The sequence below is a fragment of the Fomitiporia mediterranea genome (assembly GCF_000271605.1).
Source record: "Fomitiporia mediterranea MF3/22 unplaced genomic scaffold FOMMEscaffold_3, whole genome shotgun sequence".
Taxonomy (NCBI): Eukaryota; Fungi; Basidiomycota; class Agaricomycetes; order Hymenochaetales; family Hymenochaetaceae; genus Fomitiporia; species Fomitiporia mediterranea.
The window spans coordinates 2,559,571-2,585,971 of NW_006760388.1; the positions used below are offsets into that span (position 1 = coordinate 2,559,571).

At 48.4% G+C, this 26,401-nt stretch overlaps 8 protein-coding genes across 8 annotated transcripts; 5 read left to right on the plus strand and 3 right to left on the minus strand.

Annotated features, from left to right (window-relative positions):
* Positions 1 to 308: 308 nt before the first annotated feature.
* FOMMEDRAFT_18207 (P-loop containing nucleoside triphosphate hydrolase protein) lies at positions 309 to 3,480 on the minus strand. Its single transcript, XM_007264072.1, has 7 exons — positions 3,189 to 3,480; positions 3,109 to 3,125; positions 2,706 to 3,054; positions 2,319 to 2,544; positions 1,288 to 2,242; positions 1,106 to 1,236; positions 309 to 1,039 (listed from the first exon to the last, which is right to left on the minus strand). The coding sequence occupies exons 1-7, from the start codon at positions 3,317 to 3,319 to the stop codon at positions 797 to 799; spliced, it is 2,052 nt and encodes a 683-aa protein (XP_007264134.1). The 5' UTR covers positions 3,320 to 3,480; the 3' UTR covers positions 309 to 796.
* Positions 3,481 to 6,199: 2,719 nt separating this feature from the next.
* On the plus strand, positions 6,200 to 7,117 carry FOMMEDRAFT_166285 (uncharacterized protein; the record flags this gene model as incomplete). The annotated part of the gene is made up of 4 exons (XM_007264073.1): positions 6,200 to 6,210; positions 6,269 to 6,418; positions 6,557 to 6,654; positions 6,743 to 7,117. The coding sequence occupies 4 exons, from the start codon at positions 6,200 to 6,202 to the stop codon at positions 7,039 to 7,041; spliced, it is 558 nt and encodes a 185-aa protein (XP_007264135.1). The 3' UTR covers positions 7,042 to 7,117.
* Positions 7,118 to 7,131: 14 nt separating this feature from the next.
* FOMMEDRAFT_104392 (Aldo/keto reductase) lies at positions 7,132 to 8,591 on the minus strand (the record flags this gene model as incomplete). The annotated part of the gene is made up of 8 exons (XM_007264074.1): positions 7,132 to 7,441; positions 7,520 to 7,676; positions 7,743 to 7,835; positions 7,889 to 7,950; positions 8,011 to 8,047; positions 8,105 to 8,284; positions 8,339 to 8,382; positions 8,457 to 8,591. The coding sequence occupies 8 exons, from the start codon at positions 8,589 to 8,591 to the stop codon at positions 7,220 to 7,222; spliced, it is 930 nt and encodes a 309-aa protein (XP_007264136.1). The 3' UTR covers positions 7,132 to 7,219.
* A 211-nt stretch (positions 8,592 to 8,802) lies between these two features.
* Positions 8,803 to 10,230, plus strand: FOMMEDRAFT_18209 (cysteine proteinase). The gene is made up of 3 exons (XM_007264075.1): positions 8,803 to 9,315; positions 9,380 to 9,814; positions 9,869 to 10,230. Exons 1-3 carry the CDS (start codon positions 9,130 to 9,132, stop codon positions 9,926 to 9,928), a joined length of 681 nt encoding a protein of 226 aa, XP_007264137.1. The 5' UTR covers positions 8,803 to 9,129; the 3' UTR covers positions 9,929 to 10,230.
* Positions 10,231 to 10,480: 250 nt separating this feature from the next.
* Positions 10,481 to 12,596, plus strand: FOMMEDRAFT_18212 (T-complex protein 1). The gene is made up of 7 exons (XM_007264076.1): positions 10,481 to 10,579; positions 10,638 to 10,723; positions 10,781 to 11,118; positions 11,184 to 11,365; positions 11,438 to 11,564; positions 11,626 to 12,118; positions 12,181 to 12,596. The coding sequence occupies exons 1-7, from the start codon at positions 10,495 to 10,497 to the stop codon at positions 12,538 to 12,540; spliced, it is 1,671 nt and encodes a 556-aa protein (XP_007264138.1). The 5' UTR covers positions 10,481 to 10,494; the 3' UTR covers positions 12,541 to 12,596.
* Positions 12,597 to 12,920: 324 nt separating this feature from the next.
* FOMMEDRAFT_104399 (TPR-like protein) lies at positions 12,921 to 16,009 on the plus strand (the record flags this gene model as incomplete). The annotated part of the gene is made up of 9 exons (XM_007264077.1): positions 12,921 to 13,281; positions 13,341 to 13,520; positions 13,574 to 13,820; positions 13,876 to 14,305; positions 14,362 to 14,748; positions 14,818 to 15,176; positions 15,283 to 15,400; positions 15,463 to 15,591; positions 15,659 to 16,009. 9 exons carry the CDS (start codon positions 12,921 to 12,923, stop codon positions 15,887 to 15,889), a joined length of 2,442 nt encoding a protein of 813 aa, XP_007264139.1. The 3' UTR covers positions 15,890 to 16,009.
* A 269-nt stretch (positions 16,010 to 16,278) lies between these two features.
* On the minus strand, positions 16,279 to 19,838 carry FOMMEDRAFT_145329 (uncharacterized protein). The gene is made up of 7 exons (XM_007264078.1): positions 19,639 to 19,838; positions 19,406 to 19,545; positions 19,115 to 19,210; positions 18,804 to 18,955; positions 18,529 to 18,578; positions 16,592 to 18,350; positions 16,279 to 16,515 (listed from the first exon to the last, which is right to left on the minus strand). Exons 1-6 carry the CDS (start codon positions 19,823 to 19,825, stop codon positions 18,175 to 18,177), a joined length of 801 nt encoding a protein of 266 aa, XP_007264140.1. The 5' UTR covers positions 19,826 to 19,838; the 3' UTR covers positions 16,279 to 16,515; positions 16,592 to 18,174.
* Positions 19,839 to 22,670: 2,832 nt separating this feature from the next.
* On the plus strand, positions 22,671 to 26,112 carry FOMMEDRAFT_78835 (DUF323 domain-containing protein; the record flags this gene model as incomplete). Its single annotated transcript, XM_007264079.1, has 12 exons — positions 22,671 to 22,900; positions 22,962 to 23,075; positions 23,285 to 23,671; positions 23,771 to 24,063; positions 24,120 to 24,235; positions 24,291 to 24,656; positions 24,710 to 24,751; positions 24,808 to 25,389; positions 25,451 to 25,653; positions 25,717 to 25,833; positions 25,899 to 25,938; positions 25,996 to 26,112. 12 exons carry the CDS (start codon positions 22,671 to 22,673, stop codon positions 26,110 to 26,112), a joined length of 2,607 nt encoding a protein of 868 aa, XP_007264141.1.
* Between the last annotated feature and the right edge of the window lie 289 nt (positions 26,113 to 26,401).

Below are 26,401 nucleotides of genomic sequence, written 5' to 3' on the forward strand. Positions count from 1 at the left end.
CTAAATAAATTTTATAACATCCGCAGTTAAGCTTAGGCCAGATTCCGTGAGAGACAATCTTCCCACCTCGTCGCCGAGCAGTCCGGATGATACAAGTTTCAATAGCGAGGTTACTAGGCCACTCGTTCCCGAAACTTCAGGTAGTGGATAGGAGACTCGTTGAACTCAAAGACTCTGTGGTGTGAAGCATTGACCCATGGCGCTAGCATCGCTCATCGGCATTCATATCTTCACCTCATGCGTGATATGAATTGGACATAGCACCCTTGATTAGTAGCCCCTATGATCAGTCGGATATGACACAGGGAAGTCAAAGACATCAATGCCTTGTATATAACCACTAATACGACACAAACTTTCATCCACAGAAGAAACCGGATGACACGAGTTATAGACACACGAAGCAAGCAAAAACAGCGAAGAGAGCAAGAATATCAGACGTAAGAAGAGATCTCGAGACTGTAAGGGAAAAACGACTTTGGGTACACAAATGGGGGAAAGAGATAAAAGAGCAAGATAGATAACAGAATAGAATTTTATGAATACAGGCGCAAATTAGATCCGGATGGTCATGAATGCCAATGCGGGGGTTGAGTGTCTGGTCAGTTGCGATGAACGATATGTAAGTCTTGTTGATAGCGTAGCATTCGTTGGCTCCAAAATAAGAAAAAAATGATTCGCTTGATCTCCGCGATTCAAAGTCACTTTTCGGGGAATCTTTTCAGTCGTCGGCTCAAGGGATGCATCTGTTTAGGTTGTCTGTTGAGGCAAGAGCGCAGTTAGCCTCGGTCCTCCTTCAGCAATCCTCTTCCCCGTCCTCATCCCCATCCTTGCTTTCCACCTCTGCCTCTGCCTCAGGTTCAGAGCTCTCGCTTCTAGGCCCTGCCTCTCGGACGTCTGATGAAGGTGCATTATTCACCTTTTCGCGATCTTCCTTCTCCTTCCTCGCCCGTTCTTCACGCTCCTTGCGCTCTTTCTCCGCCCTCTCACGCGCTTCACGTTCACGCTTCTCGCGTATCTCCTTCCTGCGTTGTTCCCTCTGCAGCATTACAGGTTAGCAAATTCACCAAAAAGTCGAACCGATTCAAGTACGATCTAGTCTCACCTCGAGCTTCTCCTTCATTTCACGGGCTTCCCGCTCTCGCTGGAGACGCTCACGCATTTCGCGCTCTGAAATCACCCAGGCTGCTGCTCCCTCTGCTGCAGCTTCGGGTCGCGACTTGTTTTTAAGCAAGTCTATAAAGCAATGAACAATGATTCAAAGGTACTACAGAACATGACACTTACAGCCTTGCAATGCCGCGACACTGAATTCGCCTGCCGGAATGGAATCCGCGAATTGCTTTGCTAAGCGGCTCAGAGACTCTGCGCTAAGGGGACGCGCCGAGTGTGATGCAGCAGCAATCTCCGGATCGGGCGGAGGAGGAAGATATGCGGTATTTTGGGAACCGAATCCGGTGCGGGGCGGCTGAGTGGCTGCAGCCTTCGATGGAGTGGCTTCGCATGATGAACCGCTGATGGAAAGTGAAGAAATGTCGGAAAATGAGCCGGATGAGGCAGTGGTCGTAGGAGTGCCAGGCACGCTCGGTAGACTGATGCCATCGAGTTCACCCTCGCGTTCAACAATCGGCTCTGATTCTTCCTCCTCCGCACTGGGGAAGAAATTGCGGAACAGAGCTTCGGCCTGCCACGGACTCGCATTCTTGAACTCGATCCACACATCCATCCGCCCAGGCCGAGAGAGCGCCGGGTCAAGTCGTTCCAGGTGGTTTGTTGTCGCGAATAGGATACGACCTTCCGAGGCAGCAACCCCGTCAAGCGCATTGAGCAAACCAGAGAGCGATAACGTATTGATTTCTGAGAGAGAATCATCCTTCTTCTTCTTCTTACTCTTGCCGTTTTCATCCTCGTTATCATCATCGTCGGAATCATCCTTGTTGTCCGACGAGTTTGACCCACCACGCTTCTTGCTTCCCGGAGCACCGGTAGAAGTAGCGTCACGAGACGTCGAACGTGTGAAGGCAGCGTCGAGGTCTTCGAGAAGCACGATACAACGGGCGGGAACACGACCCATGAGCGTCGTTAGTGTCGAATCATTCATCCATGACGAGGATAACGAAACGACATAAATGTCAAGCATGAGAGCACCAGCAATGGCATGGATCAGCGAGGACTTGCCAGATCCAGGAACGCCATGTAGGAGGTACCCTCGGCGGAAAGGAATACCCCGATCCGCATACCACTATACAGAGAAACAAAATGAACAAATTTGCATTAGCACATCCCGAGCAATATAAATCCAAGGAAACTAAACCAACCTTCTCTGATTTCAAGAAGTCCCGAGTATCAGCCAGGAGCATCTCTTTCACACCAGGCTCTAGAACAATAGATTCCATTGGACGTTTATGGCGAGAGTCCGTCCAACGCCAGGACCCATGTACGTCAGCAAAATAAATTTGTATGCGATGCACGGCCTCCGCCTCATATTCGCGCTTCGCTTGGAGCACAAGTTGCTTCAAGATGTTGTTATTCCGTGCAACGACACTGTGTGAAAAAGTACATGTCAGCACATGGCTCGAGATCGAGTGATGGCGAGTACAAGGGCGCCTGTTCGGTACCAGCAGAACCGAGCGGCCCTGATCGGGTGAGGCGCGGGCATTTCAAGAAATGGGAAGATGAAAGTCAGTGAGAGACAGGTGGCTCACCTGACCGACAGAACTTCCAAATCGCTGTCTTTGTTTCGCGATCGGCGTACTCGCAACCAATGGCCCCGGTAATAGATTGTGTGTGTACTATCAGGAGTCGGCTGAAAGACGACTCGTGTCTTTGCCATGCCAGGAGTAAGATCATCCACTCGTGAAGGCTCAGCGCCATCGTAGTCATCATCACCAAACGAGTTGTCGCCCATGGCACCGGACATCATGCCTGGCGAGATGGTGCGGGTCGTCGTCTCGAACTCGCGAGAACGCTGCCACTCCGGGCGCTTAGACAGCCAGAGCATGAGCCAATCATAGGGGTAGTCCTCTTCAGAGAAGTGGGCAGTGAGGAAGAAGGCTATACACGACTTTAACGACTGGCTATCAACAACTACATTCTAAAATGACATACAGTTGACAAAGGATGACCTGAGAGGGAAGGGTTGAGTTTGAGAGACTAGTCAGACAAGTGAGTCACCAGGAGGAACATACCATGCAGAGCTGGATATACGACGAGCTGTCTCAACCGTCCCACCGAGGACGACGAGTTTCATACCATCGACGAGACTATTGCTTGCGGCACCGCCGACTAAGGGAGATACGAGGGACTTGAGGGCGTCCATAGCAGGTGCGAGCGCTCGTGGAGCGAGAGGATGAATTCCACGGTAGTGAGTACGTGGTGAACGGTTGCAGAGGAAGTGGGTGCGAGAATGAGAGTATATGTATAGGAAGCTACAAGAGGAGTGATGGTTAGATGGAAGCAGTGACTCGAACACGGGAGCCCTAGCTGTGCGGTGGTGAAGGCTGAGAGCAAGAGTGAGTCGAACGCGTCAGCTATGGGATGGGAGGACTCAGGGCCGCGCGCTAGACGTGCCTTCTGATATCCGTCCGGGACGCGCCTCTTTGGCTTCTAGAATTTCTATCGCGTCCCGATATTTGTCTCCTCCCAATCCCCACTGCCAGCGCACAGCATTTATTCCAGCAGGCTCACAGCAGCAGAATCTTTTGTCGCCACGTATTTAAAAGACCTCACATCATTCCAGTGTATTTTGTGCACCCTTTGTTTTAATTTCAAACCACCCCCGGACCTTGGAGACAATCATACAGCCACACTTTATGAGTCAACACCGCAGTGTGGGATCAATTCTCGAGTCAATTGCTGCTCATTTTTCTTTCCGTCCGGCGCTGCTATCTTCCTGAACTGCCTTTGTCACTGTCGTCATTCTGGTGCTAGTGGTTATCTTCTGCCTCATGTTTTCCTGCTTCGAACCTTGTAACCTTGTGTCAACACTCAGTCACTACTCAGATTTGTGCCATCTAACCGCAGTTACCGCTGTTCGCATGTATCAAGTGCCGCAGAAACAACGCAGCAATCCAAGCTTACTATGCGCGTCATGCTATTCGTTTCGGGGCCCGACCGAAACAATGCAATCGTCCTACCGATTGCAGCCAGGTGCACACCTTCGGTTAGCCCATCTCTTTGGCTTCCACTCGTGCCGGCACTCTTCTCCAGCTTTTCGCAGCTCACTGGGCACATGCGAAGCAGGGAAGCACAGCCCGATATAGACTTGGGGGAAGTCGGTGTGCTGCGCTTCGCGATCTGGAATGGACTTCGCGCCGTCTCCGGAGTGCGGGATTTGCCCGGTTCAGCAGTTCATTTCAGACTCCATGTGCACGCATCTATGTGCAATTTGTTTTTCTCACGGGGTTTTTGTTCATTTGGCAGGTTGAGCCTTTCCTGGTGGACTTGTGCTGTGCCCAGTGATAATCGGCCTGTGCTCGACTCCACACTTTTCCTTGCTTTGGATGATCGGTGATAATTACTGGCCCCAGATTCTCGACCGACGGGACATGACGATCGGGCACCTAATCCCCACTATCCTAGCCTCGTGATCATATCTCCTCCCAAATGAACTTGAAATGACACCCTGCTTCGAAGTCTCGGACCTTCGATCATTCGATAGCCGGATATAGCGCAATCCTCGGTATGCGCCGGTAATACTTCAGCGCCTCGTCGAAACCGCGCCGCGGAAGACTCCCCAAAATGAATGTATACATGCAACCGCGGCTCGAGTAGAAGATAGTGGCGACAGCCGGACCGAATCTACGTCTTGTTCAAATCGACTCCGCAAACTTTGATCCAAGTTAGTCTTGTCATAACTTCTCTATCGCAGCCCATGTCATCTCCGTTGGAACCGGTGGGCGAGGATGCACCACGTTCTCCATATGGTCGGGAGATAGAATGTCGTCAGACTTTAATCTTCAAAGTTCAGCAATGTCAGGGTTCTTCGACGCTATCCGAAGAACCTTGGATCTGTCGTTGCTTCCTCCGTGACGCTTTCTTTGTTCTGTCTTCCAAAGTTTACTGGGCTCCTTGAAGAAGCTTCCTTGACTCCTCATTTCCGGTTTTTACGCATTGCGAAGAATCTTTTTATGCTTTGCAACCTCTGCCCGACATTTACACGACGCTTCAAGCCATTTTCCCGGTCGCTGTCCCCTGTGCGCTGCAAGAGCGACGGTATTCGTAGGTATTTAGCATTCAGCTGTCTAACAACTCCGGCACGTTCCGGAGTTACTGGGGTTAGTAAATTTTAATCCTAACGCCACTCCTGCAACCGATGAGCACCACAGCTAGGTATCGTCGTGTACCTGCTCACTGGCTTCACAACCGATTTTCAAATTTTACAGCTCGTGAATCTTTTTGCACAGGTAAGAAAGTCACGTTCAACTTGTGCAGTGCCGGTAGTGGCTCGTCCAGTGTTCATGAAATTAATGTATGGTTACGCCCTCTTCTATCTGATATCTCAGATGATGTGGGGATTGTCTGCTTTTATCTACATCAGTGGCTGTAAGTACTACGTACACTGTGCAGTTTCCTTTGACGGCCGCCCGAATATGCCGAGTCGTTAGGGGTCTGTTGTTTGGTGACATGTGTTGGGTTCTTGAGTCCACATGGATTCACTGGGCGACAGATATTTTAATTCTTGATTGGATATGAACAGTGTTGTACAGCGAACCAGCATGGGCCACAATCTGTACTTGCTCTACGCGTTCGCTATCTTGCACTGTAAGCGCTTGAGTATTGTTCAAGGCAGGAAATTTCCGATTAGTTCCGGAATCTCTTCAATATATAGCTACATACAACCGATAGAACTACATAGTACTCAACCTTCTTTCAGAATACACATGTGCTACTCTATGTATTCTAGTCATGAACTGTAAAGGAGGAAAGATATTTGTATATTAGTATTCAATTTACTTGATCGATTAAAGTCTCTATTATCGTACTGGTATAAGACCTTATATGAAATCGTGATTATAGTGCTGGATGTGTCTCATCCTGCCTTGTAGATTATTTGGCAGTCATTTGAAGAGTATTGATGTATACTTTAAGAAAGAATTGATTTTCTCCCGTTCCTTCGTCACGTGCAGATCGGCGCATTACATCAATTATCTTCCTGCTACATATGACGTTGACCAGACTCCTTCCATCTTAACAAAACATGTTCAAAAAGTAAGCCTTCAAATACATGTTTCCCTATATTCTATAACTCAACGGGTCCTCGGAAAAGATTCGCACAAAGCGACATCACAGGCAAGACGAACGTCAAGTCGTCTGCACAGCGCGCTATACGTGATACACTGATCAGGGATCTCAAAGTCGACACGGAGAAGCTAGAGCAGATCTGGCCGAAGAAAGAGGTACTCGTGCATGTTAAATGGTCATTATCTTATTTCTTTTCGTCTCTCTTCCTCCTGGTTGTCCTCTCCCTTCATTGCCCTTTCATCCCGTTTCACCTTATCGCGCATATACTCTGGTGATGCTGATGCTGACGGTGGTGTTATGATTGGTATGACAGCAGAGATCACATATCGATATATACGGTGAACGGAGACCCGTTGTTCTTCCAGCAGCATGAGGAACAGTTGTATCCCACTCTTTGGCTAGTACAAAAATGTGCGTTCCCTTCTCAAACTTCAACCTTCCCGCTGTCGCAACAGTACGAGTAGCTGACGTACTGCACGGCTGTAATGGTAACGAATAGACCCATCAATCCTCCCCCGTCTCCAAGTCGATCGAGGCGCAATCCGGTTCCTTCTCGCAGGTGCGAACATGATGTGTCGTGGATTCACATCTCCAGGTGGAGAGCTACCGCCGACTGATCAAGCGATTGAGGCCAGCAAGCCTGTTGCTATCTTCTGTGAGGGAAAGGAACATCCGGCAGCTATTGGGTTCACGAAGCTCAGTACGGAGGAGATCAAGTCGGTGAATAAGGATGTTGGTGTTGAACTGAAGATGTACCTTGGTGATGATTTGTGGAAGATGCAGCGCATAGGAAAATAAATGATAATAAAATCAATAGAGAAAGCTTCGTACAATTTGTTCTGCTTTTATTAATATGAAGGAACCATGCTTGAACTTTGATATATCCAACCCGTTTCATTTCCTTATACCATTTACTCATTATACTTATACAAAATGACACTGAAGCAAGGCATCTACTAAATACCAATAACTCTTGTTAACGCCAATACGCAGGCGAATCGAACCCAACGACCTTATACGCTTCGTCAAGAGTCTGAACGACATCCTGCGGTAGAGGGCCTTTCTCCGAATCTACACAGTTCTGCTCAAGCTGAGCAGCGCTACTCGCTCCGAGGATAACACCGTCACTTGGCGATAATGCAGAGTGGTGCTGCATCCAGCGAAGAGCGATTTCTGTAAGCCGTAAACCATGCTTATCCTGAGCACAATAATAAAATAGTTGGTATACTAAATAGTTGGAAAGGGTCGTGATGCCCATGGCTAGAGAGAGACGTACGGCCACTTCTTTGATAAGAGGTAATGCTTGGAAGAATCCGTCCTTGAAGTAACGGTTTCGGTACATTGTACCCATTGGACCTGCCGATGCATCAAAGCGACTACCAGGCTCGGGGGCATCGTTAGCGGAAACAAGCTTTCCTGCGAAGAATCCACCACTAAAGGGAAGGGTGGAGATTACTGATGTAGATACCTATTGGTTTAGAGGGGGTTAATTGACTTACGCCAACGGGTTGTACACAACGATGCGCAAGCCAAACTTGCGACAACATGGAACAAGTTCTGATTCCATGCTCCTCGTTATCGCATTATACATGCTACATGCAAAATAGATAAGCATACAAAGCCAGTGAGACGTTGGGTGTCTTACGCTTGGTAGATCTTTGGCTGCACCCAGCCGTTCTTCTGGCATGTTATTGCTATTTCCGCTACCTTGCAACAATCCATATACGAGTTTTATATACAAACTGAGAGGATATAAATCTCACAAACCTCCCATGCAGCATAATTGCTCAATCCAAATATCTCACTGATAGGAACAATAGTTTCCGTGAGTATATATATGAAGTTGGATATATGCGCTCACAAGAGGCCCTCGTTGTACATGTTATTCATCTCCCGGAGAGTATCCTCGAACGGCACACTCCTGTCCGGAGCATGGAGATATAGGACACGCACCTTCGGGCGTCCGAGTTTCTCGAGCGACGTCTTGAAAGTTGCACGCAGTTTCTCGGGATGGTGGTCCCCAGGGTTGACTGGATAGACTCTAATTCCCGACTTTCACTATGCCACCCTGTGAACATAGATGAGTGCTACATACTTGGTATCAATAGTGCAATCTTTGAGATCCAGTTGAGCAAGATACTGAATAAATGCGAGTATATTTGTGGGTGCGCTATATCCGGATTCAGCTTATCTCTGGTTTATGTGCAACATACCTCTTCGGTGGTTCCGCCAGCATACACGCGAGCAGTATCGAGCTCTTTATTCCCGTGTTTGTAGAAAACATCGATTATTTCCTGGCAATCTTTGAGGTCGTGATTTCTAACTCCATTCTTCCCTTGCACGCCCATCGTCATGGTGCCCTACATTCACACAGCATAAGCAATATTATGATTTTCTATTGATAGCTTACGCACAAATATAAGGGGAACTCTGGTAGGAGACATCGTTGCTAGTAATGATAACAAGTGTAGAAGTGCCTTGATGCTATGATACTATGAGAAACAAGCTATTTATGAGATCTTGGAGTATGACTAATCAGCATGACGTCTCCCACCCTGCGCCAGAGACACTTTTATTTGTGTTGTCGTCAAGAAGCGTACTGTATCTTGAAATATACCTCGGTCTCTGTCCGCCCATGGGGTCAAAGAAGAAGAAGTCGAAAGCAGCTCCCATGCCCAAGCCAGAAAACCCGGCGCCAGAAGTCGACAATGACGAATTACTCGACGATCTCATGGCTCAGATCGACGAAGGGAATACTTCTCAGCAAGTAGCCGCAACAGTCGTCGAGCAGGTCCAGCTCAACAAGGCCGACGAAATCGAGGCAGCGGCTGGAAAGAAGGACAGTAGGGCCCGCTTCGAGGCACGCAAGGTTCGCCCCCGTCTGCTATGAAGCTCCGGAAGAGATCGAAGCTCATGGCTGTCATGACTGAGCAGCTCCGCAAGGCTGCAGAACATGCAGCACGCTTCACTCATGACGACAGGGAAGCGGACGCGCGAATCGAGCAGGAGGCCCGTCATGAAGAAAAGGTCATCAAAGCCGTATGTGATGATTTAGGGCTAATAATGTACGAGGCGAGTCTATTTTGCTGCGCATGGATCATTTTTGCACCACCTGACTTGCGTTTCCGCTCTCTAGATCAACCCCGACGGACATTGTCTGTATGCTGCTATAGCAGACCAACTACGCATTCTCAACATACTTCCTCCTGCTGTTGCTCACTATGGCACGACACGTGCAGCGGCTGCCGCATATATGTTTTCTCATCCAGACGCATTTCTGCCCTTCCTTCCTAGTACTGAAGGTGAAGACGGTGTGGGTGCTGGAAATGCAGGATTGATGAGTCCACGCCAATTCCACAGCTACTGCGAAAACGTACGCTCTTCCGGAATGTGGGGCGGCGAGCCGGAAATCTTGGCTCTAAGCCGTGCTTACCGTGTGCCTATTCATGTCGTTCAGTCAGGTACTCCGCCAATCGTTGTCCATGACCCTGATGGTGTAGATGGCGCTTCACTGGATGATAAACGTGTCGTACGCATTAGCTATCACAGGCGGATGTACGGACTCGGCGAGGTGAGACTTAATGTTTTCAGCCTCATTTTCACGTCTCACCCTTCGTCCTGATAGCATTACAATTCGCTAAGGCCGAAGTCCCTAACACAACAGATAAAGTCCATTTTTGAGTGATTGGATTGCTCCGGCTTCCGCTTTGCATTATCGCTTTCATCTGTAGCTGGTTTCCTCGTATCAGTGGGATGCTGTCTTGTTGAGGTTGAAACCTTGTCATAATTTTCGTGTCATCTAAGATACCTTTATCTTTGTCTCCGTTAGGCAGTTTGGCTATTCACGCTCACCCTGAAGTACTAATTTTCATCGATGTGCAATTTGCATTCTTTTCAAGATCCTTTATAATTTGTAGCAATAATTCTTCCAGAGTATGAGTAAAGAATCTGTCCTGTGCCTGTATATCTTCAGTGCTCTGAGGCAAGATAAAAATTAAATTAAATAAACGACTTGAAAGCAGTGGATAGATCAGCACGCATTTCAGTGCAATTGGTACACAACGGCATCTCTTACTATACGCAACGTCCAGATATCTTTGATAATAAACAAGATAACTAAACTGAAAGGTTCAACGTTGAAGACTCGAAGGAAGGAAGGCCGTAGAATTGTGTACAGCATCACGTGCAAACGACTTTCGAAAAGTCGCTACGCGTCTTCCTCAGTCCCAAACGTCCAGGCATACCACCATCATGTCAGTCTTCCAACGCGATCCAAGAGCCGGATTATTCTTTGGTGGTGATAGGGTATCCGGTCAAGAGATACGGGATCAAAATGGTGCGCATTTATAATCTCTTATTAAGAAAGAATCACTAAGCGCTGACATTCCGAAAAGTCATTGCTGCACAGTCGATCGCTAATATCGTGAAGAGCTCGCTCGGCCCTCTGGGATTAGATAAGATGCTTGTGGATAATATAGGAGTATGCGAAAACCCTTACACCGAGATTTACCTTTGCTCAATTTCCGATTGCATGTAGGAAGTGACAATCTCCAATGACGGGGCAACCATCCTTTCTTTGCTAGAAGTCGAGCATCCTGCAGGACGTATCTTCGTCGATCTAGCACAAAAACAAGACAAGGAAGTTGGAGACGGTACTACTTCCGTCGTCATCATCTCCGCCGAGTTACTCCGTCGTGCAAATGAGCTCGTCAAAGCTAAAATACATCCTACGACGATTATTGCTGGATATCGGCATGCATGTCGCGAGGCATGCAAGTTCCTTGTTGATCAACTAAGCATCAAAGTTGACTCACTTGGTCGGGAAGCGCTTGTCAATGCTGCGAAGACGAGTATGTCGAGTAAAGTCATTGGCGGGTGAGTTTCCTGTTCTACTCAATATTACGGGGAAGGACTGCGTTGACGACTTTGGAATTCGACAGTGATGATGATCTTTTCGCGCCCATGGCTGTTGATGCCATGCTTGCTGTGAAGACCACCAATGCGCGTGGTGAAACAAGGTATCCGGTCAAAGCAGTCAATGTACTCAAAGCACACGGCAAGAGCGCGCGAGAATCGCTCTTCGTAAAAGGCTATGCATTAAACTGCACCGTTGCTAGCCAAGGTAAATTTTTTTGTAAATGGGGTTTGTTTTATAGTTCTACAAATGCTGATGTGGTTAAATCAATCAATCTAGCAATGAAGACGCGAATCTTGAATGCAAAAATCGCATGCTTGGACATCAACTTGCAAAAGCAGCGCATGCAATTGGGCGTACAAATTGTTATAGAAGATCCGAATCAGTTAGAAAATATTCGTAGACGGTATGAGCACGTTTCATAGATACTGAAAAGGGGCTAATGATCGTGGTCATTTTTATAATAGTGAATCTGAGATCACGCTCGAGCGTGTCCGTAAAATCCTTGCATCAGGAGCAAACGTTATCCTCACCACAAAAGGTATTGATGATCTCTGTCTGAAAGAGTTCGTGGAAGCAGGTGCGATGGCCGTCCGACGGTGTCGTAAGGAAGACCTTCGTCGTATTGCAAAGGCGACGGGAGCAACGTTGGTTTCGAGTCTTGCCAATTTGGAAGGTGATGAGACCTTCGAAGCAAGCAATCTTGGTTTCGCAGAGGAGGTCGTGCAAGAAAGGATATCAGACGATGAGTTGATCCTCGTCAAGGGGACGAAGGTTGTCAACTCGTCCTCAATCGTGCTCCGCGGTGCGAATGATTACATGTTGGATGAGATGGAGCGAGCAATACATGATTCATTATCCATCATTAAGCGCACACTGGAGAGTGGGACTGTTGTTCCAGGTGGAGGTGCTGTCGAGACGGCACTGAGCATTTACCTCGAGAATTTTGCGCAGACTTTGGTGAGCCTCGGACTTATTCTGTTATTCGGAGAGCGTCTCGTCCTGACTCGAATGGTGACTAGGAATCTCGTGAGCAACTTGCGATTGCCGAGTTTGCAAACGCCTTACTTGTGATACCGAAGACTCTGGCGGTAAATGCTGCGAAGGACTCGACCGATTTAGTTGCCAAGCTACGCGCCTATCATAACGCTGCGCAAAACGCATCGGCAGGAGACCCCAAAAAGGTCCTGTCGCGATATGGCTTGGACCTGTTGAATGGCGAGGTGGTGGACAACGTGAAGGCGGGAGTACTGGAGCCGACCGTGAGCAAAGTTCGGAGCCTTAAGTCCGCCTTTGAGGCGGCAGTGTCGCTGTTGCGAATAGATGATGCGATCCACTGCGTGCCGGAGCAGAAGGGCGAACCTGACCCGCACGGTCATTAGCAGTAGAATAGAAGTGTATTGATTTCAGTGCAAAAAAATATAAATGTAGAGATCGGGACCTGATGAGATAACCGCCTGAACGGAAGAAAAAGTCGGGTGAAAGGGCATCACGTGGCTTAGCAGACGCGTTGGTTCAGCTGTTGAGTTGCGGCGGAGATCGTCGCACTCGAACCATCTGTCTCTGTCCTCCCACCGTCGGCGGCCCCGTTTCCCATCTCTGACCCGCCAAATCAGTGCGCCAATATCCCCCGCCGTCGGCCAACTGGGACTCCCTCCTTTGCCTTACTTTTATCCTTATTGCTCGAGCCGCGCGAGCACAGTATTCACACCTCTTTCTCATGCCAAACGCGTAATCCGCACTTCAACTTGCCAGTCCGCAAATGCAGCAACTCGCTGCCGCCTCAGACACATCTTGCAACGTCGCCCCCCACCTCCCAGCCCGGTTTCGCTCCCTCATTTGGGCATGCCTCGATGCTTCTCTTCCCAGATCTGCTGTTTTCTACGCCGAACGCTATTTTGCTCTCGACAATAAGTGTCACGACGCGCTTCATTTGTACTCGTGTGCACTATTACGTTGTGGACAGACACAGTCCGCTTTGTGGCTTGTAAGCCCACCCTATCAGAAGGAACCCTGCACAGGCTGTTACGTGGCTCAAGCGGAATGTCACACCGCTCTTGGCCAGCACGCCCAAGCTGGCGAAGCTCTTGAAGCGAGTTTGCGTACTACTTATGCAACTGGTTGTAAGTCAATTATTGAGTAAGCAACTTATTCACCCGGCTAAGTTGTCATTCCCGGCCAGCAATGCCAACGAACGCAACACGCGAAACACGCGTATTCCAGGAGGAAGCCGTGTTGCATTGTAAGACGGGGAAAGCCGCCCTGAAAGCGAATCTATTAGACAAAGCTGTAATGAGCTTTCGTCGGGCTCTGTCATTAAATCCAATGCTTTGGGATGCTTTTGAAGGATTATGTACTGCAGGTGTGTGATCACGAACTCGAATTGTATTCGGACGTTGACCGAAGCCCGCACAGGTTCCTTTCCCGAAATCGGGGAACTCTTCCCTTCTCGTCCGCCACCTGTGAAGCAAGGCCCGGAAGATTTTCATACTAATGTCGCTTCGTCCTCAAAGCAGCCCATCGGGGGCGGTCCAGTTACGTCTGGCTCTGGGTTCTTTACTCCAGCGCATGGAGATCAAAATGGATTTATTGGATGGAGACCAGATCTTGCCCCTCCTCAGGCGTTTCGTATGGGTCTGGCGCTAGGTGGTCGCGATTCAATGTCAGTTATAAGATCCGATATCATTATATGCATCTTCTTACACGAACAATGATAGAGGGACGAATGATTCTTTTTATCCTGAAAACTCAATTCTTGCGCCGTTGCGTACTGCTCGCAATCCTGCGGCTGGTGTTCCCTCTCGCCCGTTATCGTCCGCAGACGAGACGGGTCCCGTTCCAAAGAAGCCTCGCTCCCAAAGCCGACAAGCGGTGATGGAGAAGGACAAGGCAAAGCAGGGCACCGGCGGAGATGCCCGTTCCAAAAAGGCACGCGCACGCCCGGTCCTTGTGTCTGCTAACCCCATCTCATCTAAACCTTCTAATCCTCCTCGAACTGCCCTTCCAACCCGCGGAAAGCAGCCTGTGACCAGAGGCGGGAGGAGTGAGAATACAGTCTTACCAGCTCCTTCAATGGCCTCAAGGCGGAGTGCAAGACTATTATCCAATAGTGTTACTGGCGAGAAGCTGAAAACGCATAATGTGAAGGTAAGTAACTTCATTTAGACACAAGATTCAATTCGCTTATTCCCCTTCCTATACAGCATCCGCCACAGCGTAAACGAACCGCACACACTCGTTCAAAATCTACTGAATCGGACATGGACGAAGATTATCCACCCCTCGGAGATGTGGGCTCTCAATCGCCCCAATCTAATAACACTCATTCACCGCGATCGGATGAACTTCCAGCACCGGTCTGGACATCCGAGATGGAGCAAGCTGCACAAGAAGCATACAATACGGCTTTAGCAGACATTTACGTATACGACCTCATGCGACTGTTTGCAAGTTGTGTACGTCTATTGGCCATGTACGATTGTGAAGCCTGTCTAGCAGAAATCGACATGCTTCCTCGAAATCACCAGCAAACCGTTTCTGTAATAATTATGATTGCACGAGCACGTTACGAACAAGCCGATTACATGAAAGTACGTGGTTGGTATTATTGAGTCTTCTCGTTGAATTGATCCCAACCAAACAATTTTCTACATTGGTAGGCAGAACGCTTCTTTGATCATGCTCGGACCAAGGATCCACATCGAATATGGGACATGGACCTATATTCAACAACATTATGGCATTTACAACGAAATGCTAAACTGTCATTTCTTGCGCAAGAGCTGTTGAGCATCGACCCTAAATCTCCGCAGGCCTGGATAGCTGTTGGAAACTGTTTCTCACTACAGAAAGAGCGTTCTCAGGCATTGACATGCTTTCGTCGTGCGGCACAGTTGGACTCGACATGTGCTTACGCGTACACACTAAGCGGTCACGAGCTCACAGACGAGGACGTGGATAAAGCGGTGAATTTCTTCCAATCAGCACTGAGAACGGACCCTCGGTCATATAATGCATGGTGCGTTACTGTCTCCGTGTACTTTTTCTGATGTTCGATCTTCCCTTCTGGGGCGTCAAAACACTCTAGACTATTTGATACTAATGATCTTCGACTTGTTATTTAGGTATGGTCTCGGGTCGTGTTATCTAAGGATGAGCAAGTTCCGGCTGGCCGAATTCCACTTCCGCAAAGCTGCTGCCATCCACCCCCAGAACGCGGTGCTGCTCGGGTGTGTAGGCATGGTAAGTAGGGTCTGGCGGAGGTTTGATTACGTCGCGCTGACTCGAATCTTAAACACAAATAGGCTCTTGAGCGGCGGGGCCGGCAAAGCGAGGCGTTTGAATTGTTCAATCAGGCTGTGACTCTGTCTCCCGATAATGCGTTAGTACGATATCGGCGGGCTAAAATCCTTATCGCTACGAAGCAGTATAAAGTGAGTCGATTTTTATTCTGTTGCCAGGTACTCGGACCGAACTGAACTGATGCGGTGCACGTCGTAGGAGGCAATCGAAGACCTAGAACACCTGCGCGACTGTGCGCCAGAAGAGGCAAATGTCGTCTTCCAACTCGCACGGGTGTATCGACTGGTCGGGGACGAGACCAAATCTGCGCAGATGCTGGCCGTGGCGCGAGATATGTCGCCAAAGAGCCTGAACAAGATTAAGCGGCTGTTAGCGACGGAGAGAGACACGGAGAGCGTGGTTGGCGGAGATTCGATGGACGAAGGATGATGTGAGCGTGGCGATCTGTGTTGTAATCTGCCTGAAGGCGCAAGCATTGGCGGATTGCCCTGGCATACGCAATCGCAGTAGTTTATTTTTGTTACCCTTACTGCAAGCAAATTTCACCCCTGTGCACAATCTGTAGCATGAATTTTGCATGACTTGGAATAGAGACAGGACGATGTCGTGTGAGCGATGTCCCTGCGCGACTGCTCAGGTTAGGGTTAGGTAATGACCGGACGGGTAGCCGAAGCTGCCTGATTAGATAGACGAGTCATCCGAAGCCCGCCGCGGGTCACGTTTTTTCTATAAGAGCACCTCTCTCCGAAAGACACCTCTCCATCTTACCTCTTACCTCTCCCGACCACACTCTCCATGGCTATCTAATCGTCCTCCTGTTCTCCGCCTGTCTCCTGCCTCTTGTCTTCCTCTCGCCCACTGTCACCCAGTTGACGAGGTGTAGCATTTAAACAACCAACATGGCCTGCAGAGCCCGCACATCCAACTCAGGATCGTTGCTTTTCGAGCCCGCTCGAGTATTCCGTATACACTTCTGACACCACCCGCCTGCCACCACTCGCATCTCGCTTTTCACGCGTTCAACACGCTGTCTGTGCCCATGCATCCTACAATCGGTTAGTGAAAGCGCGTCATAGTTGTCTTCGTCGTCTGGCTGTTGCTCATCGTTGTCTTTCGCATTTTGAACACCAGCCCGCTTCGTGCCTCAGTCCGCTTCCACCACAATGTCATCCATAGCATCAAATCTTGCTACCCTCGCTCGCTCTAAGTTACGCTCAGCGTATACCGGCGGGTCGAGGGACAACCTCAGCCTCCACCGCTGGGTGTTGCTCAAAAACTCTATCACCACCCAAGATGTACATTCTGATCTAGCAACGCAAAACGCGGCGTTCGAAGTTGACGTCGCAGAATCACCTAATGAGATTGACACCGATGTGGAAGACGAGGAGGTGGACTCGAGCTTAGACAGTGTTAAGTTCATGTTTCCAGACCCCGGAGACGACGTAGTGGCACCTGAGGTGTCTGAGGTGTCTGAGGAGCAATGGCTTGACTCTCTTCTTGAGACCCTCGGTGATGAAGACAGCGATGACGAGGATGATGCCCGTATCTCGCCTGTGAGCATCGACGACGCCAGCTCTGAGCAGCTCAAAATCCACTCTCTGGTGGATCCCGAGTCTTTCTGCACATCATTGTCCGAGGAGTTCGCCACGCCCCAATCCATCACTGTTCCATATCCTGTACCATATCCCCCTCTTGAGCATGACTCCCACGACTGCTGTTTCGTTTCTGATTCTATTCCGTACTTGCCTTACCACCACCATGATATAGAAGACTCAGAGGGCTCTGTTCCAGATGCCATTGAGGACACGTCTGACGACGAGTCTGAATCGATCTCTACGCCGTTCTCTCGTTCCCGCGCGTCTCTCAGCCTCGTAGACCCCGCCTCTATCCCCCTTCCTCAAGACCAATACGAGCCGCACATCTACGACGGATTTAATGTATTCTTCCCCTACGAGGATCCACTCCCAGACGCTCACTCTGATTCTACCCCTGTCTATAGTCCCTACCATCAAAGCTGCTGATGTTTATTCATTTTTTGCTCGTCTCTTAGTCCTTATTTCTGCGCAGTTGTAAATTTATGGCCCGCCATGCATTGATTGTCTATTTCTACCCCCGTTTCACTCACTTTTCTCGCCTTTACTTTTTTCCGGTTATTTGTCTTTATGCCTCCGTTGTCATCGTGTCTGCTTAGCGTATGAACTCTTTTTATATGCTCGTAGTTTTTTGCCCTTATCGAGTGGAGCTGTGTGGGAATTCTAATGCGAGTGTCAGACGTTTCCCGCTTGTGGCTGGCCGCGTGTTTCGCGTGACAGAACTGGAAAACGCCACAGAATAGAACGCTCAAGCTCCGGGACAGACATCGAGCATGCAGGCGTAGACAATTGGTTATTTGCAACGGAATTTGACTTTATTCAATGCTGATTGTATTTCTATGGGGTACTCAGGAGGTACTTGGGTTTCCTTTGATGAGGAGACAGACTACTCGACAGGAGTAAAGGCCACTAATAGAAGGAGCATCCGAGTTCCCGGAAATGACGCGGACTCCGGGGTGAGTCGGAGGGAGTATTCATGGCAACTCAATTCAAGAAGCTCCTAAAAAATCTAAAGTTTATTCCACCCCGTTTCTTTCGCTTCCCTCCCCGTCGTTCCCTTCTTGAAGTCCTTCGCCGCCACGCGTACAGGAGAAGGAGTACGCATATGTCCGCCCGTCGCAGTTATGAGTTAACTGGGTGTACCTCGGGAGTCTCTTTTTTTTCGAACAGGGAGTCGAAGGAGTTCCGCTGCGCCCCCGTGGCTAATGATGCCGAGCTGATGTGCTGGACGGATGTGGTGCTGAACGCGTTTGGGAACGAGTGGTGCTCTGGCAGGGGCGATGAGACCAGAAGTGGTGCTACGACAGAAATCAACAGATGTACACAATGATGAAAAAGCCGACGGGTCAGCAAGAACAGCCTCGTCATAATGAGATAGTTCAAGACGACTACTGCTGCTGCTAGTTACTGCGCTATCCCGCTCACGAAGTGTAGCGGCGATATGTGGAGAATGGACGAATGGAAAATGTAGCGTACCTAGTCGACTTAGACAGGGGCTTTCTTTCCCTAGGACTCGCGCTGGGACGCTAAATCCCAAAACACAACAAGAAAAAAGGGCCAAATTGGGAATGGAAGGGCCGTCGGAAGACAGAGTTTGGAGATATGATTAATATATTTCTTTTTCACTTTGATAGTAAAAACAATTGCAGCAGGCACGACAACAACATCACACCACCATCACAGCCCCGAAAGAGCTGAAAGTGGTTGTGCCACTGCTTGTGTAATAAGAATCTTTGAGGACAAAAACGCACCTCTCGACGTATCTGCGAAGATCATTCCCGATCAGGAGAAAGTCCGTGAGGAGTTTAGCGGACCAGTTTGCTTGGAGAAAGTTCTCGTAAAGTTCTCGATCGCAGTGGGGCATGAATGCCAGCGTCGGCCCGTCAAACTCATACTTGCCTTCCTGGATCACTCAAGCAAAGACAAGAAGCCGAAGGTTCCAAGGCGGATAGACAAAGTAAGCATCAATGTATCAGTATCAGGATGAGGCACTGTTCCGTTACGCCCGGGCTTGCCTGAAGGGCTCACCGACAGGGCATAAGAAAGAGCCAAAATCACATACTTTGTTATCTGGCAATATTTGGGCGCCGAGCGATGTCAGAAGGAGTATGTCCACAGTCGAGAACACTGGATCGAACGCGCGTATCCTTACTTGACTCTATACGGAGGTTAGTTCACCACCCAGATAAGGAAAAAGGCGTAAGCACCCATCATCAGTTTGAAACGAGGGAGGAAAAAGAAGGGTACGAGCAAAGTGGGAAATGGGAGAAAATGCAGTAAGTGAAAACGAGAAAGGGTCCGTATATGCGACCAGTTTGCGTGGAAGAATATGGGGTCGTGGCGTTTGGCGTACCGAAAATATCTTATCCCGTAACTCGAGCAAAAAGCAGAACTGGAACCGTGCCTGTGCAGATTCTGTGGGACTACCGAGACCAAGACATAGTATCGTGTTTATCTCGCCAGGAAGACTTGTTATCGCATCTTGACAGATATCTAACGAAACAAGTAAAGCAGGTTGAATAAGGGTTGGATTCTGTTTCCAAAGACATGCAGGCCAGGCTGTGCATCAACGACACGACTACGTACGTGTACACTTCTCCATCCATACTGAATCAGAGAGCAATTCAGACTTGCTCCGCTCCAGCAACTCCGCCGGAGTACTATGTGCCTTGTGCTGGCGCTGCTTGCGCCTTTTCTTATTCCCGACGACAAGTGTGAAGGCATCATTTGTGTCGTTGTACTTGAAACCTACATCGGCGCCTTCTTCAACCATTTCACATGTAAGCCATACCCAAGTAAGGATCAGAGGAGATAGAAGAGGATGAAGAGATGAAGTTCTGAAAATTTGTTTGTATGCTTGATAAAGGATCATCCCTAATTCGGAAAGTGATGATCAGACTCAGACTCAGCTGTTCTCAAATCTTCTACCTTACTTCCATTCGTTTCCTCAGCTCAGGAGAAGCCGGGACTTAACTTTAGGCTCTTAAGCTCTTTTCGCTCAACTCATGCTGGAAGGTTCCTGCAGCCTTTCCAACTCAGCGTATCAATCCAGCGAACACAAGGACTGCGTTTCAATCCGGACCATAGCCGCCGGAACGCGCGCCTAACGCGTTCCCTCCCTACTTATGCTTCTCATGTATGCATCTAGGGACCTACCCACCCCGGTCTCTTTCAATCAATCGGTCTAATTGCCTGTATGCTGGTCTCGTGATAATCTTAATCTTAATACAGCTGGCTTCTCGTAATGATGTAAATTGGACAGATAGACTACTGTGAAGAGGCCAAGTGACGTTGTATTCGCGATGTGAAGGGATGAAATATGTACGTAGATTGAGTTATGTTGACTCAACTTGACGCCTGATCCCAACGTGCCCCTTGAAATGAAAGGTACCGAGGGCGCTTTCTTATGCGATATTAATGCTACTGATGAAGACAAGGTAAATGGATTATGGGGTAGAGGTGACTCAATGACTCTTTGGTCTAACCAGGAACACGTTTGGAACTTTCTGGTACTGCAAAAACTCGGTACCGTGTATTGTCTGTGTGCTCTCTGCACTGATACCGTTCTTTCTGCCATAATGCAAGGTTCGGGGCCGTACATTGTTTATGTGCTTCTCACACGTAAACGTTTCGTAATATACTTAAGTCGTCTTTCGGTGCCGTTTGTGGAAGACTGGATTGCATAGCCCGAGGTTTACTTTTTTATACGCAAGCTGTAACAAATTTTGCAGTAGTTCTGAATTGGCGACCGGTTAAGCCTTCTCTGTAACGGTCCAAACTGCTTGTTCATCCTTCGAGGTACCCTTGACGTGGAACTTGATAATTGGAAGAGTAAGATTGAGTTTGTGTGCAACAACCTGACGGGAGATATTAACGAGACTGTTGTACTGACTGAACTGAAGATGACGGGACAGAAACTGTGCAATAAAACATTGTTCAAAGATAGAAAGTGGGTAATGCCAATTGCCACAATGAAACGGAACATACGCAGCATTCCTACTTCTATGATCATTAATTAGCCTTCTCGTCTAGGGCACTATAATGCTTATTGTTGTTTAACACAGGAGCAAAGACTCACATACCACTTTAGTGAAATAGTCCCCTTTCCTACAGAAGAGCCAGTCAATGCGATAATGCTGCATGAGGTCAGGTACGAGCTCAAGCTCAAGCACAAGAATACCTTGAAGATAAATTACACCTATCCGATTTCTTCTTATTTCTAGCTCTCAGACATAGATGCGCATTCTCCTCTTTCTGCCACTCCCTTTCTTCCGATAAGGAGGTAGACAAATTCTGCAAGACAGTATTTGCTTTGGTCGAGCAAAAAATGATGAAACACGGGGAACAAGAGAGTTCATTTGCAAGGCTAGAGCGCAAGGAATTGATCGTCCTTAGATGAGCAGACCCAGCATGCTATGACTGTGAGAGGAAGATAACAGTGACGTGGCCAAGCAGGCAGTTCTGTAGTGGAGACAGATATGACCTGATCAATGCCGTCTCTGGCTATCTGAGGTAGCGAAGATAACAGAGTATCTCCTAACTGCGATGTAAGTCAGAAGCCTGCCTCCTCGAAGAAGCTATAGAGATAAGGATTACGTCGAAAACAATGCAGTATCCCTGCGTTGCGACTCACCACTTAACACCTTTTGAAAACGAAGGGTTATCGAATGCTTCTATTGAAACCGAGCAGGATAATGGGTTCAATATATGCGTGTGTTTTTACGAGATACTTACGCATATGCAATTTGAGTTTCCTGGTGGGTTTCAAGGCTCTTGACAGCAAATACGAAAGATAGTCTAGTTACTTACTAAATCAATGTGCGGGCAGAATGAAGTGTAAATCCCGCAAGTGTGTACGGATGACAGGAAACCGAGTAGCTTGTACAAATTATATTATGCACAATCTGGACATCGACTATCGAACATGTTCAGTGGCTGCGGCATCGTTCGGACAATGTGCATATCTGGTTTCCTAGATAGAAGACATGTGTATGCCACAATAATGTAAGGATGAGTGAGAGACCTTAGTGGCAGATGAGAATGAATACTACCTACGGCGATCTCGGCGAGAATGCGAAATTCCTTGAAGTAAAAACGTTAATCAATTGAAAAGTAAATAGATTTATAATCCATCATCCCATGAGAGTCATCTGCCAGTGTGTAGTATTTTGGTTGTTTGTTGTATAGGCGCGCAGATGTAAAGCAATTGATCGGCATGGTGTCACTGTCCGATCCGCGGTTCCGATGTCCACGCACGTGGAATAGTTCTGCCCCGCTATTGCCTTCTGTAGTGTCTCTACCTGCGAGCACATTGACCGAACTCTTCTGTGCAAATAGTTCTCTGAATAGGACAACAAATGCGTGCAGAAAGATGGCCGTGAACCGGCGTCCAATCTTCCTATGTTTGGGAATGTAGGAGGTCAGCAGATGCGAAGTGGATTTATTTAGGAGGACACGTTTGGTCCGGGAGATCAACTCGACGTCACTTGGCGGAGCTCTGGTCTTGAATCATACCGATCCGTACCAATTGAGGGGACAGAGTAATCGTGGGTAAAACACCTCAACAGTCTCATATAAGCCTCTCGGACGCTTTGGCCGACCCGCATTCCGACTGTGCTATGCTCTCAGCCAGGGAACCCAGCCCAGAAATCATCGACGTTCGCATTGCGGACGGCGTCCAGACACCCGACAATGACAGCGGAAGCGCGGATCTTCGCGAACAGATCATCCAAGGGTTGAACAAGCCCGAAGGCGCTAAGACTTTGCCGACAATGCTCCTCTATGACGAGCTCGGATTGCGCCTTTACGACGCAATCACGACAGACTGCCCTGAGTACTACCTTTTTGCGTCAGTACTTGTATCACGTAAGACGCAGACTACTTATACAAGTTAATCGTGTCCTTCACAGCGCCGAGGAGGAAATCCTCAAGGAGAACTCGGATGAGATCGTACGCCTCATGCACGCTCGCGATGGCGAGGCAGACGTGCATGTCAAGCCCGTCGTCCTTGAACTGGGAGCAGGGTGAGCATGTTTCTTGAGTTTGTGCTAATTACGTTGTGTGGGCGTTGTGGGTCCCACCGCGACGCGTCTCGACGCGTCTGAGTTTAAGTATCTCCGCGTTCATAATCATATCTTATCTTCGTCCGTCTGGCTCTCGGCCGTGATCATCCGCTCTCGAATCGGATAGCGCCAAAAGCCTCCGCTACTCATGTCACTGACTTCCTATGCAGGGCGCTTCGTAAGACTTCGCATATTCTCTTAGCCTTATCGAGGTTGGCAGCCTCTTCGACCAACTCCCCGATTGATAACGAGAAAGACCATATTATTTACTTTGCACTGGACCTTGAGAAGCGTGAATTGGAACGCACACTCTCGGAGCTCATGGAAAACTACGGCGATCAATTGTCTGGCAAGGTTGCCGCAAAGGGAATGTGGGGTACGTATGATGGTGGCCTGAAATTCGTCGAGGAAGGCGGCCTCGCCGCGAAGATCGAAATCGTGGACTCTTCCGAGGAGGGTTGTCACGATTATATTGACAATGCAAATAGGCACAGTCCGAGTGCCTATCATGATAGCAAACGTAAGTCGTCGGGGGATGAATCGCCTCATTCTTCGAGGTCCGATGATTGGACCTCTCGGAGCTTCAGTACGCATGCTACATCTTTTAGCCCACCCTCTTCGCCCGGTTCGGATGCTAGCCGCGACTCGAAGACGAGTACACCTCTGCATATACTTTTCCTGGGGTCGTCTATCGGCAATTTCGATCGCGAATCAGCTACGTCTTTCCTTCGCGGCCTTCCGTTGAGACCAGGCTCTGGCGATACACTTCTTCTTGGTCTGGACCACGATAACGTGAAGGATCAAATAGAATTGGCTTATAATGATCCGAAGAATATCACAAAGGACTTTATTATGAATGGCTTGAAAAATGCCGGTCGGATGTTAGGCAAGGAGGACTTGTTCAAAGACAGCAATTGGGAATACTTCAACCGCTACAACGAAGCAGAGCGTGCGCATCATTCATATACTCCGATTAATTCTATCACTGATTAGTGTCTTGCACAGGTCGCCATGAAGCCTATTACAAGTCAACGACAAATCAGAAGCTCGAGATTCCTGGCTCTAACGAGGTCATATCCTTCCTAGCCAACGAGCTAGTGAATGTAGAAGTATCAGTGAAAGTCAGTCTGCTCCGATGTTTAGCTTGGAACGTGTCGTTAACTACATTCTCGAAAGTTCTCGGATAAGGATGCATATACTATGTTTACGAAAGCCGAACTCCGTCCAATGATGCGCTGGACAGACTCAGCAGGAAAATATTCTTTATGGCTACTTGAGCGTCCTGCCTTCACATTCCCACTCCTCGAATCGCCTCATCCATTTGGAGTCCCCACTCTAGACGATTTTAGAACGATATGGAAGGCATGGGATACCATTACCATTGGCATGATTCCGCGGTCCATGCTTTTTACGAAACCCATTGACTTGCGTCATATCTGCCTTTTCTATTTGGGACACATACCGGCTTTCCTGGATATTCATCTTAGTAGGCTTCTGGGAGAGCCGCACACGGAACCGGAAAATTTTAAGGATATCTTTGAGGTATAATTGTAGTTTTGTAGTTCCTCTGAGATGTCCTTAACTCTCGGCTCTAGCGCGGCATTGATCCGCATGTGGATGATCCTTCTCAATGTCATGTACGTATCTTGTTCTAATTCCTGATAACAAGCATGCTGATTAGATGCTTCGTCAGCCCCATTCCGAAGTCCCGCAAAATGAGGAAGACTGGCCTAGTCTCGAGAGTATTCTTAACTTCCGCGATCGTGTGCGGGCCCGACTTTCCCGACTTTATGATGACCTTGGGACTGGGAAACGTCAACTGACGAGGAAAATCGGACGTGTCCTCTTCATGACTCTGGAGCACGAAGGGCTTCATGCCGAAACCCTGCTATATATGCTTTTGCAGGGCGCGGGTAAACCTGGTGGAACTCTGCCTCCTCCGGGCTTCACAGTTCCGCATTGGGACGCGCTCGCGGAGCAATGGAGCTCTACTCCGAGTCCCGCTGAGCCGACAGTTACTCTTGGATCCGCGGAGATTACGCTGGGCCATGACGACCCGGAAGAGTTGGACGAGCATCCGGCGTTTAGAGCTAACCTTGATAATGTGGAATTCGGTTGGGACAATGAGCATCCGAAGCGAGAAGTCCATGTTGATGAGTTCCGGATTGAGTGGCGTCCGGTTAGCAATGGAGAATTTTACGAGTTCTATGAGCATGGCGGTAAAGACCTGGTCATGCTACCCGCGAGTTGGGTTGAGATTGACGGAGAAGTCCAGGTACACAATTTACATTCATCCCTCTCATATTTTCTCTAATTGGTTGGACGCATTTACTCAGGTCCGCACTCTGTTTGGACCACTTCCGATGAGGGTTGCACAGTCCTGGCCCTTGCTAGCATCGTACGATGACCTTTCGAAGTATGCACAAGTGAAAGGTGGACGCCTCCCCACTGAAGCGGAACTTCGCCTATTCTTTGACAAGTTTAAGAGTGGCTATGAAGGTGGTGCGAATTGCGGATTCAGGAATTGGCACCCGGTCCCGTAAGTATTAACATTAAATTATTTCTGGTAATAAGGAAAATAATGAGTTTATTTTCCTCGCAGAGCGACGACGGGTGGTGTGCGGAATGGAGGGAAGGGACACAACGGAGGTGTTTGGGAGTGGACATCAACTGTATTTGATAAATATGATGGTTACGCGCAGTCGAGACTTTATCCAGGGTTAGTTTCCATTGGAATCAATGAGAAATGATAAATCTAGCTTATTCAACTCCGTGATTTAATAGCTACTCAGCAGATTTCTTTGACGGAAAACATCGAGTTGTGGTACGTTGCTTTCCACTTCCCGTCTTCGCAGATGTTAACAACATATTTTTTGTGCAGCTTGGAGGCTCATACGCTACGATCCCTCGTCTGTCCGACAGACGTTCCGTGCGCAACTGGTACCAGCACAATTACCCGTACCCTTGGGTCGCTGGAAGGATCGCATACGACAAGTGAAGAAGATGGTAAATACTAATGGCAAACACGAGAACAAACTCTTAATTTGGAAAAGGAGAATATGTGGAAATTTATCTTCAAGTATCTTGCCTGATGACTGATTATGTAAAAATAGCTTACAGTTTTTGTACAAAGGAAATACGGATCTGAGACAATGAACTGATTGGATATTATGATCGAGAATAGTTACAGCGAGCGGGCTTAAGCACGATTTAGGAGATAAAAGTGATGGTTTATTTGATTTGAGACATGAGGTGTGATTCAATGCGTGAAAATTATGACAAATGTA

What these genes read in the sequence shown, in the direction of transcription:
- FOMMEDRAFT_18207 (XM_007264072.1), bottom strand. Translation starts at nt 3,319, where the DNA reads ATGGACGCCCTCAAGTCCCTCGTATCTCCCTTAGTCGGCGGTGCCGCA. An exon ending in TGTCGCGGCATTGCAAGGCT is followed by an intron (nt 1,237 to 1,287) that starts GTAAGTGTCATG and finishes ATTGCTTTATAG; the next exon opens with ACTTGCTTAAAAACAAGTCG. An exon ending in AAATGAAGGAGAAGCTCGAG is followed by an intron (nt 1,040 to 1,105) that starts GTGAGACTAGAT and finishes GTAATGCTGCAG; the next exon opens with AGGGAACAACGCAGGAAGGA.
- FOMMEDRAFT_18212 (XM_007264076.1), top strand. Translation starts at nt 10,495, where the DNA reads ATGTCAGTCTTCCAACGCGATCCAAGAGCCGGATTATTCTTTGGTGGT. An exon ending in AGAGATACGGGATCAAAATG is followed by an intron (nt 10,580 to 10,637) that starts GTGCGCATTTAT and finishes CATTCCGAAAAG; the next exon opens with TCATTGCTGCACAGTCGATC. An exon ending in TCGAGTAAAGTCATTGGCGG is followed by an intron (nt 11,119 to 11,183) that starts GTGAGTTTCCTG and finishes GGAATTCGACAG; the next exon opens with TGATGATGATCTTTTCGCGC.
- FOMMEDRAFT_145329 (XM_007264078.1), bottom strand. Translation starts at nt 19,825, where the DNA reads ATGGTTGAAGAAGGCGCCGATGTAGGTTTCAAGTACAACGACACAAAT. An exon ending in AAATATTGCCAGATAACAAA is followed by an intron (nt 18,956 to 19,114) that starts GTATGTGATTTT and finishes TGAGTGATCCAG; the next exon opens with GAAGGCAAGTATGAGTTTGA. An exon ending in CCCCTGTCTAAGTCGACTAG is followed by an intron (nt 18,351 to 18,528) that starts GTACGCTACATT and finishes TTTCTGTCGTAG; the next exon opens with CACCACTTCTGGTCTCATCG.
- FOMMEDRAFT_18209 (XM_007264075.1), top strand. Translation starts at nt 9,130, where the DNA reads ATGAAGCTCCGGAAGAGATCGAAGCTCATGGCTGTCATGACTGAGCAG. An exon ending in TAGGGCTAATAATGTACGAG is followed by an intron (nt 9,316 to 9,379) that starts GCGAGTCTATTT and finishes TCCGCTCTCTAG; the next exon opens with ATCAACCCCGACGGACATTG. An exon ending in GGATGTACGGACTCGGCGAG is followed by an intron (nt 9,815 to 9,868) that starts GTGAGACTTAAT and finishes TCGTCCTGATAG; the next exon opens with CATTACAATTCGCTAAGGCC.